We start from the raw sequence: 13,234 nt of genomic DNA on the forward strand, positions 1-13,234 counted from the left end.
GCAGCTCCCTGCGCTTCGTGAGGCGCTGCCGGGGCCCTCGCGCAGCCCCGACCGAGGGAGCCGGGGCGCCTGTTTTGAAACTTAATCAGCGGCGCGGCGAGGCCCCTCCGCCGCCGGGCCGGTACAGGCGGGCAGTTCGGAGGGGGCCTGCGGCGGCGCGGCTGAGGCGGCCGGGGCGCCGCCTGCGCACAGTTCCCGCCCGGCCGCCGCCTGCGCACAGTTCCCGCCCGGCCGCCCCGCGCAGGCGAAGCGCTCGGTCAGCCCCTGGGCCCGCGGGGAGGCCCTCGGCCGGGGAGGGCGGCGAGCGGCGATGCGGAGCCGGCCGGGGCACTTCGTGGACCTGCGGCTGAAGCAGCGCGTTAAGCAGGTACCCGCCGGGGCGGGCAGCGGTGGCTGGGCAGCGGCCCTCCTCCCCGCGGGGCGGCAGCCGGCGGGGGGCTCCCTGCGGCCGGCACGGCGGGGCCGGCCTTCCCCCTCCTCGCCGAAAGGGGCCTTGAGCATCCGGCTGCGCGGGGGCGGGAGGGAGGGAACGGCAGCGAGCGCCAGGCCCGGCCTTGCCTCTCGGGACTTTAAAAAGTCCTTTAAAGGGGTCTTTTTGCTTCTTTTTCTTTTTTTAATTTGCTTTGTTCTGTTGCTTTCTTCTATCCCCTCCAGTACTTCTGATCCTGAAGCTGGCTGCTATTTCAAGCGTGAAATGAATAGTCAAAAAAACCCACACTCTGGGTAGAGCAAATTATTGCATTCTGTATAGGCAAATCGGAAGTGTTTACATTTGGAAACATTATATTATTAATGTCGATTATATTAAATGAGTGGAGAAAGGGAAAATATGTGATAACTTCCATAATACACACATGAAGAGTGGGAAGTATGGGGATTCCTGGCATAGTGCTGTGTTTATGTTTTATGAATATTTACGGTGACTTGGCAAATTAAACACCATTTTTCTATGTCTGTGCATGAGTGTACTGTGCTTCTCATTCCTTAAAATGTGAGCGGCTGCTCGAGGGAGCTTGCTTGTTTTCCTTTACAAGATCACAGTGACTATGTCTTGACTATTCTGAAATGAAAGAGCCGGCTGGATTTATGGTAGGCTTGATATTTTCTGCAGGTCAGTAGCTGCCCGTGGGTGATGTGAAGTGTAACATCATTTTAAAAAATAATTCTGTGTTCAATTTTAAGCAATTTCATTCTTTTAAAGAGAGGTATTAATTTAAATGAGATTTTGAAATTCTCCTTCCTGTGACATTTGTGATACCATATCTTTTTGGAAGATTCTCTGTCTCCTTTTTCTTTTTTTAAGAGGAAATCCACCATTACAATATTGAAACTCCTTCTCGCCCCTAATTTGGAGAGTGAGGGAAGAAAGCAAATGGAATACAGTTGTACCTGAAATAGAGTACATTTTCTCACACTTTCATAGTTGTGGTTTGAAAATGGGTTAGATCAGCTGCTGTCAGAAAAAGAAAAAGCCTTGACAGAAATCACTTTCATTTATGTACTTTTCCATAGTATTCTTTGAAACATCTTGCAAAGATTAAAGTTCTTATTATGGCAGTATCCATACTAATTGATGTAGATTGTTTCATTTTTAAGGTAGGATATCTAAAACAAACGGAGGTTAACTGAGAGAAACCAAGAACTTTAGAAGGATTGACAATAAGATGGTGTGTAGGTTACAAAGTCATCTTTCTTACTGAATAAAAACAATGGAGTTGCACCAGCAGAAGTCGCCGAAGCACCAAAATACAGTATGCTGCTTTTCCTCAGGAAACGTAGCTAGCTAGTTTTCTGTGTCTTAATAAGCATTTCCCATTTCATTGGGAAATACTGTCCAGTGTGTTCCAAGGCAGTTCAAAGCTGTTTCTGATTTTCATTTTGACTTCCAAGAAGAGTAGAGTTTGAAATAAGCGTATTTGATCTAGCTGTTCTGCTGAAGTGATTGACAAAGATTTTTATTTGCTGATTAAAATTCTTCATTTCAGTATCTTGCAAGCAGTAAATGTGGCCAGTATGTTGACATTGGAATTCTAGCATCTGATTTGCAGAAAACCTACAGGTGAGCAAAGATTTGTATTCTTATATTCTACATTCAAAATATGGAATATATTATCTTGTTACTTTGCATTTGTGTATTTTTAATCAAAATTTTAATTTTCTTTAAGTTAACTTCATTACCAGTTGTTGAGGTTGATTGAAACAATAAGATCATTTCCACTCCAGTGTTTTCCTCTGCTGATATATCTAGTAACTCATATTTTATTAACGCACTGGCATTGCAAGATCTAGTTGCAGTTTGGTTCTCGTGGATTGCTTTTTTTTTTTTTTTTTTTTTTTTAATTAAACAGCTAGAGATGCATTACAGCATGTTGGTCCTTACGCCAGTGAGCTTAAAATATGAGGGGAAAATAACACTTCAGTGCAGGCAGATGGGGGAGATACAGGATTCAGTAAGACACTAAATCTTGCTCAGTTGCTCAGCAGGACAGTCAGTCTTGCCTAATTGTTTTTAGGCTGTTGCGCTTTTCTGGGTGGGGAGCAAGGTTGTGTTTCAGCAGATCGTTGGTGGGTGTGGGGGTTAATGAAGGTGGAGAAGTATATTCGTTTATGTTTGCATGTTCTATTTATTTGTACCTTGTTAGAGAAAGGAAGCCAAAAGCCTTGCTTAGGATGCTTACAGGTCTTGGGTTTTTGTTTTGTTTGTACTATCAGCTATTGTACGAAAGCAAATAAATAAAATACACCCTCAGTAATTGAAGGTAAAAGGTTGATGATTTTTGTTTGCATTTAAGGATGCTCATTGAATCGGATTTTCTCATAGTGACCATTATTAATTAGCACAGTTATTCCTCACTGGACTGTCCTTTCCAGACCATAGTCCTGTGTCCATATGTTCTGGTTTGAATTAAAATTAAAAGATCGGTAGTGTTGTGAAATAGAATCCAGTATGCTCATTTGTACATTGCTGCTTCTCTAGGTCTATAGTTAAAGAGCACCTTGATAATTTTTACTAAACATCCCTTTAGAGACCAGTATAGTTTAGTGGTTTGGTTTCATCCCAGTGATTGAGCTATTCCAGGCTTCAGAAAAAAACAATCATGTTTTCACATAGCTGGTTTTTAGTAAGAGCTTGTGTAGAAGCTTGGGTATCAACTTACAATGTATTTTTTCCACCGAGAATGACAATATGTTGAGGGAAAAAGCAGTTGGTGTAACCTGTTTGTTTTGGTGTTTTTTTTTTTTCAGTACAGAATATGGACGAAGAAAAAGAAATGCTTTTAGAATACAAGTTGAAAAAGGTAGGTCTGTTAGTATTATGTCCAAGACACCAAATTCTTTGATTACACTTTGGCTGTTTTCTTAACATGTTTTAACTTTTTCTTTCAGTGTTTGGAATAATCAGTAATGAAAAAGAACGTGAAGATTTAGCAGCTTTAGAAGCTGAACATGTGGCAAAAAGAGCAAGACAAGAAGAGAAAAATGAGTAAGAATGTTTACCATTAGATTACTTTAATAATGCCATTAGTATTATCATTTCTTTAAAGCTTTCTGTCTTCAAATTATTAAATGTTGGTAGTTTCAAGGTTACAGATAGATCCTTGATTTCCCATAGGCTTGTCTTTATCAGAAGTTACCTGTAGTTAATAGAAGCACTTTTTTCACTGAAGACAAGCAGCTACTAGAGCCAATCATGATTTCTCTGTTATGGCGAACATACAGCCCTGAATTAGTGGATATCCTTGGGGCTTCCTTGATTCTTTTCCACATAAGGCCCCAGTCCTCATGTGGTTCAATTCCTTTGTTTTGTCTTGTTCTTAATCTTTCTTGGGTGCAAGAGATATTAGCAAAATCTGAGAGATAAGACTACAGGACAGGCTTTTCAGAGTCAATCACCACTGGGTATGAGATGGGAATTAAGATTTCCTGACTCCTAACCCTGTGCATAGTCTGACGAACCATTCTGGTTTCTCTAACCTGTGATAGGTATTAAGGGTCTCATGGGAAATTAGGACATTGTTGTCAGAAGGACTAGTCTAGTTCAGCAGTGATTTGCTACTGCTTCCCTCGTGCCAGCATTGGTGATTGTGTCATCTCTTGGTGAACTGGATCAGATTGATCCTACATCACTTTTTTTTAGGACTGTCTTTCAGCCAGGCTGCCATGTTGATCCAACTCATCACAGACTTGGAAAGGATGCCTTTTTTAACTCTTCATAGTAGTAAATTTAGAGCGTGCAAGTCAGGAATTTTTCTCCAGTCTTAGGCTGCATATCATGGTTATGGGGAGCCACGGTGTGGAAATTGCATTTGTTTTGTTTTGTGGGTGTCTCACTTGCAGTTCTGCTCTGATACATTCATAGTTTTTGCCTTCCTTCCATGTAAAGGACTGCAGGAAGTGCCACAGATGACTCTGATTATGATGATTATCCAGAAGATCTAGTAAGTTGTATTTTATTATGATTGTTTGTATTTGCATAACGCATGATTCTGTGTTGTGACATTGCAATGCACTTGGAGAGTTTAAAAGCGGAGATGAAGATGAGGTATAGCCAGAGTTGGCAATTCCAACTGAGAATCTGTAGAGCTAAAAGGAGGCTATTTTCTGAAGAAAAAGAACCTGTGGTGGGGAATCACCTGTGAGGAAAGCACACTGGGGGCCTGAAAGACTTAGCTATCAAATGAATGAAATGATTGAAGGAACTGACTATTACTAAAAAAGGTGACTGTCAATTAACAGGGGTCATTTCAGGGTAAATTGCAAAGGCTGCTGCCTCTTCAACCAGCAAATGTAGTTTTATATGCAGTCATTTGATTTGCAGAGGAGTGGGTTGGAAGATGCATGACCACTTTCTCCAGCAGGGATAATGCTAAATGATGTTTATGAAATAGTTTTCATTGGCTTCTTAATATAAATAATCCAAGTTATAGCCTGTATATTTTCTTTTAAAATACATGAATCTGCAGTCTGCAAATCACATGAACAGTTCCCTGCTGAGCTTATACAAGAAAGGAAATCCCGATTCTGTTCCAACCACTCCAAAAAATGAGCCAGTGGAAACCCCCCCTCCTCTGCGAACAGCACCTCAAACAAGCACCCTCTCACCAGGAACAAGAGTTGAAACACGCATCTCTGAAGGTGGCTGGTTCATTGATAAAACTCCATGTGGAAAAGACTTCTTCGTTGACCTTTCTGAGGATGGAGAAGGACATGAAAAGAAACGGATTTCTGAGGTATTGTGTTTTACAAACCCAGTGTGATTTAAGTAGCAAGTATGAATATAATTTCCCGTGTAATTTGACAGGCTTTTGAAGGGTGATACTAAGACCAAAGGACTGTCTGTCTTTCTCTCTGGATATTTAAAATATATTCTTTTTATTACAAATATGCATGCTGTGTTTAAAGACAGTGAACGTGTTAAATAGAAAGGAAAGATTGGCTTAAGCCCAGTGGAGTACTTGTTTTTAGCTTGGTTTCTGAAGAAGAAAGGTCTTAGCCCATTGTTCTGCTGTGTCAGAAGTGATTTTTAAACCTTCTGGCCCATTTCAAGCATGTTTGTGTGGGAGGTAAAAAGTCACAAAATTATGAATTTCCTCTAGATTTTTTGAGGAAAACGTAGTGCTCAGTATTAGGGAGACCCGGATTAGTGCCCATACTGAGAGAAAGATAAGTGGAACTTAGCTGTTATTTATTCCATTTGCCAGTGACCAGCCTAACTAGTCAGGAAGCATGTGGCTTGCTGTAGCCATAGCCTGTGGTCTCCCTTAACCAGTGGTTAAGTCTCAGTGAGCCTGGGGAAAGCTGAAGTTTTTTGGATGTACAAGAGTTGGGGAAGTTGAAAGGAAATTGCAATTACAAAAAGAATGGGTTAAATTCCTGCCTTGCTTGTCTTTATTCATATAATATGTGTAAGTTAAGCATCATAGACACTTACAGATTTTGTTCTTTTAAGTATTTGCAGAAGTTCACTGGCTTGGAAGGTTTTGTATATATAATTCTGATTTTATGCCCTAGAAATCAACAGAATTTTCTCTCTTGGAGAGTGAAAGAAAGAAGACAAAGGGTAAGAGAGCAAAAAGAAAAAAAGAAGAATTTGCAGATGTGGATGGAGAAATTGCTTCCGTTTTACTTAAACAGAAAGGTGAGAAGATTTTTGGCTTGCTGGTCCAAAGAAAGAGATGGTCAAATAGACTGTGGAATCCATTACGAGAGAAGTGTTTTCTGAGGTGCAGAGAAGTGACCTCAACCATTTTGTTAAGAAACTTAGCCTTAATGTTGTACTAAAAAAATATTCCAGTCCTGCGTCTACTACCAAAAAATAATACTACTCCATGTACTTGGCTAATTGTTTAGGCTGAGTACTTTTTTGTTCAGTATTAGGAACTACTATTATGCCATGTCTAAATTTGCATGACTTGTCTTCCTTAACAGTTAGAAGTAAGGGACCAGAGCTTTACCACCCTTCAGTGAAGTTTGAGGATGTAGGAGGCAATGATGAAACTTTAAAGGTTAGTTAAAATTTTATTTGTGGGATACAGAATGCACTGAATAAAATGTCACAGGAAAAATTACAAAGAAGAAATCTAGTAGAATTCATCTGCATGGCACTGAGAATAGCTGCTCATACCAACAGCAACAAAGTTTTAGGTTTTTTTTTCCTTTGATTAATCTTTCTGAAAGCAGTCACTGAAATTACATTAATAAACAGAACTTGCTGTATTTCAACCTGTCTATAATATTAGCAATCTCTAATAGTTATTTCTGCAATTTAAATGGAGGTGTCTCTTTTTAACAGGAAATATGCAAGATGCTCATTCATGTCCGTCATCCTGAAGTCTATAATCACTTAGGTGTGGTTCCACCTCGTGGTTTTCTTTTACATGGACCACCAGGATGTGGAAAGACACTACTTGCACAGGCAATTGCTGGGGTGAGATAGCTTTAAATTTTCTTCTTTTTCTGAATTATATTTAGAGAGAAAAATATAATCCTCCTTCGTGATAGGCTAGATCTTTTCCTCTTTTTTTAATCTCTTTTCTCTCCTTCCTAGCTTAATCTAAAATATATTTATCATAACTTCCTTTGCTTAAATTCCATCTGAATCTGTACTTGATAGAACCCCATATATGAAGAGGGGACATAGTGACAGGGTTTTATGTTTTACTTAATTGTTTTGAGGCATTCCCAGGACAGCAATATAGGCATGGGTATTAAGAAGGCTATAAATGGAAGATACTTTTGGTTATATTTACCACAGTGTTTTGTGTGAAGTCAGGGCTCAACCTTACCATCTTTTATGAGGCATTACATTGATTCTCTTGGGTGGCATCTATTGAACACTGATTTCTGAATTCCAAAACTGGATGTTGCCTTTCCTGTGTCAAACTAATGATTTCAGAGCATATGACATTAGTGGTGTGTTAGTAGTTTGGTGAGGCTGCTGTGCTGCTATGTGCCTGTTTTGGATATAAATCTAGAGGCTGTTTAGGGCTACTCAGTGATCACCATGGACATTTCTTTTTCTTTAATACAGTTGTTCCTTAAATGTCCCAGATTATAACCTTAAATTTAGATACATGTAAATTATGAGCTTTTGTAGTGCAGATTTTATCTTTGAAAGAAAATACTGATGTTTATTCCTTCGATGTTGGTGAGACCCTTCTGACATTATGTTTCAACTGTTTTTAATTAAAAAGATTTGGGTTTTTTCTTTTTAATGCCTTACTGTAAAAAGGTACCCATTGAATGAATCTGTGATATTTAATACTTCAGTGTGTATTTGTATCCTGGAAGGGTATTAAATTTGGGGAAAGAAACGTGACACAAGTGAAAAATTTTCAGAGATAAATTTAATGACTGCTTCTTAAATCATTTTTCTTAAATACAAGATTTTCAGTAGTGCTATTTAAGGCAAATTATCGCCTCCAAGCCCCAGGTAGTGCCTCTGGTGGCTGTGATTTGTGTAAATTAGGATTTTTATTTTTTTATATGTAGTTCAAATAGCTTGAAATAGGCTGCCACTACCTGTAGCACTACTGTGCTACAGTCTGTCAAAGTTACAATTTTATTTATTTATTTTTAATAGCAGAAAACCTTGAGTGTGAGCTTTACAAGTATCTTATTGTACAGTCCTGCTCAGATATTTGTGGAGCAAGACTAAGGGAACCGATCCCGGTGGGTGTTTCTTCTGCACTGCTAAGCAATGCTTCGTTACAGATGGAAATAGACAATTTTCTCAAGAAGGGAGCCTAATCATGAACAGAAATAATATGCGTTGTGAATGATTGGGTTGGAGACCAACGTGTGCAAAGCTATTTGACAGTGCAATCATTCTCTAACTGAATTAGAGAAACCTGTGTTTTGTATCCATTTCTGTTCACTTGGCCAAATGGCTCAGACCCATTTTAAATTGGAGGATGCTACTCATCTTTTTTAAAAGCTCATTAAGATTTAGTCTTGATTACATAATATTTGGGTGTAATAGATGTCGTACTGGAAAATATTTGTCCTCTAGAATAGCCAACATTTCTCACCTCTGGATGTATCATACAACATTCCTTGTCTCTTTCAGGAGCTTGGGCTCCCCATGCTGAAAGTGGCAGCAACGGAGATGGTGTCTGGAGTGTCAGGGGAGTCGGAGCAGAAACTGAGAGAATTGTTCGAGCAGGCTGTGGTGAGAGGCCCATTAGAAATAGCGCTGTGAATTGTTTGTCCTTTTCTTTGTAAAGATTCATACTTTGTTGCTGTGTTTTGAATTTGAGTGAATATTAGTGAGTGAATCTTTATACTGCTGCACACAAGTCATAGTGTCTCCCCTTCTGTGGCTAGATTTCCATTGTGCTAAGTGTCATGCTGTCATGAAGCACAAAGATTACTATTCTGAAATCTTGACAAAAGATTGTTGATTGGAGCAATATATATTATTTACCTATTTGGAGCTGCTTGGCTTGACTTATAAAAATAAAAAAGATGTGAGAGCAGTTTACTGTGCTTTTTTTGTTACAAGGTCAGTTTTTTTGCTGTTTTTGTATGGCATGGAATTTGAGTGAATGTGAGGGACTTAAGACTTGGGGGTTTTACATATAGAGAAAGAAATTTGGGACAAATATCGTAAGAGAAGGAGTCAAGTTACAGTTGAAGTCTTGCTTTCGTGCAACTTTCAGATTCAGTAAGAAGGAAAGAGAACCAGACAGGTTGATATGATTTTAATTTAAACAAATGCAGATTTTTTTTTTTTTTTTTTTAATATGTGGCTAATGTTTTCTTTCATGAGGACAGTTTTCTGTTCCTGACCTCTGAGAATGTTCTGGTTTTCCAACTGTATTCTGTTGTTCTACTCTCCCCCACAACTGTATATAGGTGTTTAGAGTATGTTCCTGTATAAAAGGATGCTAAACAGGGCAAAAGGATTCATTATGAAGCTCTTAGATTATTATGTTTAGTTCATACTACATTTTAATTTTCAGAAAGCCCTCTTAAGATGTTATTTAGAATAAAATTAAATAAACGATTGCACAGTTTTCAGAAAGTACATATCTTTTGTATGTATAGTGATTGAGGGGAAGTTGCTGTAAAAATGATTTTTTTAAAAAAATGTATTGCGTAAAATCTGCTTAAAAATAAAATCTGTTGCCTTTTTTTATAGTCCCTCCCATTCACTTAAGTGGCTTTTCCACTTAGTTTTTCTACTGATTTTTTGTGCAGGGGATAAAAATAGACATAGTTCCACTGTACCTTATGCATGGACTGTGGAATCTTTATAGCTTAGTTGCATTATTTTCCTCTATCGGATTGAGGAAAAGTGAATGACGGCTAGATGGCGCAGTTGCTACCTGATAACACACAATGCGTGGGTTTTAAAACACTATTTTTTTATATGGGACTTTTTCTGAAGATGATTCTAGTGTTTTCCTTTAATATTCATTTGCACTACTAGTGCTTTTTGAGGATATTAACAATCTTGTGTCAGTTAAACACAATTCTCTTCTGTTAGTTACACTGATTATTATTCTATATTTGTGTTTGCTTTTTGTGAACGTGATGTACACGGAATTTTAGAACACTTGGAGTTGCTCATTTTTACTCTTTGAACATGGTCAGGCTCTGTAGTAATCTTGAAGTTGGCAGATCATTTGTCATGACCACCTACTGCTCTTTTTGTTTCATTATGTGTGTCAGAAATACTAGCCCTTGAAATTCCACAGCTCTAATGTCACTAACAAAACAAACAAACAAAAAACCAAATCGGACCTTTCTTGTCTGATTTTCTTTTTTTGGATTTAGGCCAGTAAGCAGTCACAATGGAATATTTATGGAAAACATAAAGCAACATAGAGGTACACTTAAATTTTAAACAATTTATAGAGACATTTTGAATCTCATACCTTAATTGTTTCATAGGCTCAGCTCAGCAGAGTTTCATAGTCTGGCAGCTCTCCAGATAGTCAGTAAGAACAACAGGATTGTTCCAGGAGAGGTTGATTGTGCAGCAGACTTAGAGTAATAATTGTAGACCAGCAAATCTGAAAAATTTCTTATAATACACTATGTGAGTGTAATTTTGTAATTATTAATATTTCTTGTTCCTAGTCCAGTGCACCATGTGTCCTTTTCATTGATGAGATTGATGCAATCACCCCAAAAAGAGAAGTTGCATCGAAGGACATGGAGCGGAGAATTGTTGCTCAGTTCCTAACTTGTATGGATGGTCAGTTTCAGGAACATCTGTACTAAGCTAAACTTTCTAATTATTAGGCTCACTGTCTGCTTTCCTTCAGTAGTGACTCGTGGTTACTTTAGTAGAGCTAGTGGTGGTAATTTTTTTGTATTTTGGCACAGTTTACCTGGGGGGTGGTGGGAAGATTCTAATAAATTTGAGGGGATGTTACTACATTATTTTCACAGTGATCTGTACAGCATTATATAAACCTGTCTGTTGTATAAACATTTAGATATAATGATATAAGATATAATGGGAAAACGTGTCAAATGTCATTTGAAATGCTTATTTTTGCTTGATTGTGCAAAATGGAAATTCTAGGTAGTAGAAATAAGGATGTACAGCAGTTTAGTATGACTGTTGGTTATTTTATCTCTATTGTTCTGAGTAGTATTGTGTGCTGCAGAAACAGAGTCACATAGATATCAGAACAAAGTTGAGATGGTGAGTATGAGTACTAACTTCCTTCCTTCCTTCCTTTAGACTTGAATAACGTGGCTGCCACTACCCAGGTCCTTGTTATCGGAGCAACTAACAGACCTGACTCACTGGATCCTGCACTGAGGCGAGCTGGGAGATTTGATCGAGAAATTTGTTTAGGGATCCCAGATGAAGCGGCAAGAGAAAAGTACGTGTTAAAATGTTTAAGCTTCTTTTTGATTAATTAATAAATAAGGAAATAATGTGTAAGTTAACATACAAATTAAGGAAAAGTACTTTATTGTGTTTAGTTCTGTTTGTGCCTGTACACACCTAGGGATCAGCACACGCTGAAAAGTGCAGAAGACATCAAGTGTGCATCTACTCTTTGTCTTGGTAGCTGCGTCTACATTTGGGGTGGTTTCCTTTCTTGTGTGCAGATCTGCTTTTAGCATTACGTTAATAGGTTTTCAAGTGCCTTAACAGTCTAGATGATGGAATTAAATTTATCTTTTCTGTTGTTCAGGAAGTTAACATTCTGTCTTTGGTGCTGCCTATGTAACTGTTAAATTAAGTGTTAGTCCTCTGAAGCACATACCTTAAGCAACAGGCCTAGATTCTTCCATTCTATTCCTCGTGGAAATACACCAGTCCAAGCATTAAGCTGAGCTGCAGTCATCCTGTTCTGTGTAACTGGCCCTTTTTACTCCAAAGATCAGTGACCATCAGACTAGATTAAAAAAATATATTTTTGCTTTTTTAATTAAAAAGGAACTGCTACTCATTTCCAAAACAGCACAAGTCACAGGAAGGAAGTGTGAAAACAGCTGTGGCTTATCTTGTTACAGGAAGGAAAGAAAAGTTAAAGGATAAGTTCCTTCTAACTCAACTGATCTTATTTCTAGGTTGAAAAAGCAAACTGTTCTGCTTGCAGTATTGCTCGCTTTGTGTTGTCAGCACTACTGGCCATTATTCCACCCTTTCCCCACCCCACCCCGTGCTTCTGGCCATGCCTCCGCTTCCCCCCCGCCCCCTTCTTCCCCCAGATCTACAGCCCTGTAGTAATTATGTTCCTCTTGGTTGTGGGAAAACATGCAAGTGGTTAGAGGCGGAACTAAAGAGCTGATTGGTGAGAGTTCTGATTCTATGATATTTCTTAGGTTCATGTTAAAGATAATTATATTCCCAGAAATAGCACTGTTTCAAAGGATAGGAGTTGTGAATGGGAAAGCTGTCATAGTGTGTAGAGAGTGTAGTCACATTCGTTCATATTATTGTTTTGTACAATTGTTTGTATTTGTGTTCCTGGAGGTGTAGGCTTACAGGAACTGTTGATTTTATTTTCTTTTTTAAATTACCCCTTCCCTTCCTCCCCGCTTTTCCGTTTTGTTTTGGGTTTGAGGTGGTTTTTGTTGGGGGGTTTTGTTCCTTTTTTTAAAATAAAAGGGTCATATAGAAACAGAAGTCCTTATAGTGTGCTGATTTACCACATAATAAATCAGTCTTGCTGAAGGCATGATTTGAACTGCTTAGCTGTGGTTCTACAGCCTTAGGGGGATGGAGTAGGATGAGGAGGTGTACCTGGAGATCTTGCTTTACTTACAGCGTTTTCTTGTGCATGTATGAAGGCACATGAAGGAAAATAATATATGTAGGACACAAATTCGGAATGAGCCATTGACAGTTCTTAACTTTTTACACTTTGAGTCACTTGATTAGCTACAGCTGTTGTCAAACAGGTTGAAAAATTCTTCAGAATCAAGCTAATAACACTAATAAAAATGTAAATGAGAGATGGTGGAACTTGTTAGTGGGGGAGGCAAACAGATGAAACATATTACCATTTCAGAGTTTTGAATAGTTTAATAACTCATTCTTTTGGTAGCTTTTCTGTAGTTACATTACTTGATCTGGAAATAATTTAAACTAGTTTTCATTGGAACTAGAAAGTATGTTAATGATCTTCACTTCTTTGTGTTGTGCTGCCTTTTTTAAATATTTTCGCAATGAAGTGATGTTTTGCTGTTTTAAACAAGTTGATTTGATCCCTCTACTCAGAGTTCTTCAGTGCCAGTATTTGTGTGGTGACACTGGCTT

The 13,234-nt window shown here is 38.5% G+C and overlaps 1 protein-coding gene across 6 annotated transcripts in view; it reads left to right on the plus strand.

The window, feature by feature from the left end:
* The first annotated feature begins 244 nt into the window (after positions 1–244).
* The window catches only part of NVL (nuclear VCP like), a 41,944-nt gene continuing 28,954 nt past the window's right edge, over positions 245–13,234 (plus strand). For 3 of the 6 annotated variants that reach the window (XM_082307517.1, XM_082307516.1, XM_082307520.1), the window contains exons 1-12: positions 245–367; positions 1,986–2,059; positions 3,247–3,299; positions 3,388–3,484; positions 4,385–4,439; positions 4,965–5,231; positions 6,013–6,139; positions 6,430–6,506; positions 6,794–6,928; positions 8,570–8,671; positions 10,588–10,705; positions 11,201–11,345. In XM_082307517.1, the coding sequence (XP_082163643.1) occupies positions 311–367; positions 1,986–2,059; positions 3,247–3,299; positions 3,388–3,484; positions 4,385–4,439; positions 4,965–5,231; positions 6,013–6,139; positions 6,430–6,506; positions 6,794–6,928; positions 8,570–8,671; positions 10,588–10,705; positions 11,201–11,345 (1,307 nt within the window). In that variant the 5' untranslated portion in view covers positions 245–310. Of the gene's footprint in view, positions 368–1,985; positions 2,060–3,246; positions 3,300–3,387; positions 3,485–4,384; positions 4,440–4,468; positions 4,720–4,964; positions 5,232–6,012; positions 6,140–6,429; positions 6,507–6,793; positions 6,929–8,569; positions 8,672–10,587; positions 10,706–11,200; positions 11,346–13,234 lie in introns of those variants that run through there. The other 3 variants (XM_082307518.1, XM_082307519.1, XM_082307521.1) reach the window with 3 other exon arrangements.

The sequence above is a fragment of the Platalea leucorodia genome, assembly GCF_965183815.1.
Source record: "Platalea leucorodia genome assembly, chromosome: 3".
Lineage (NCBI taxonomy): Eukaryota > Metazoa > Chordata > Aves > Pelecaniformes > Threskiornithidae > Platalea > Platalea leucorodia.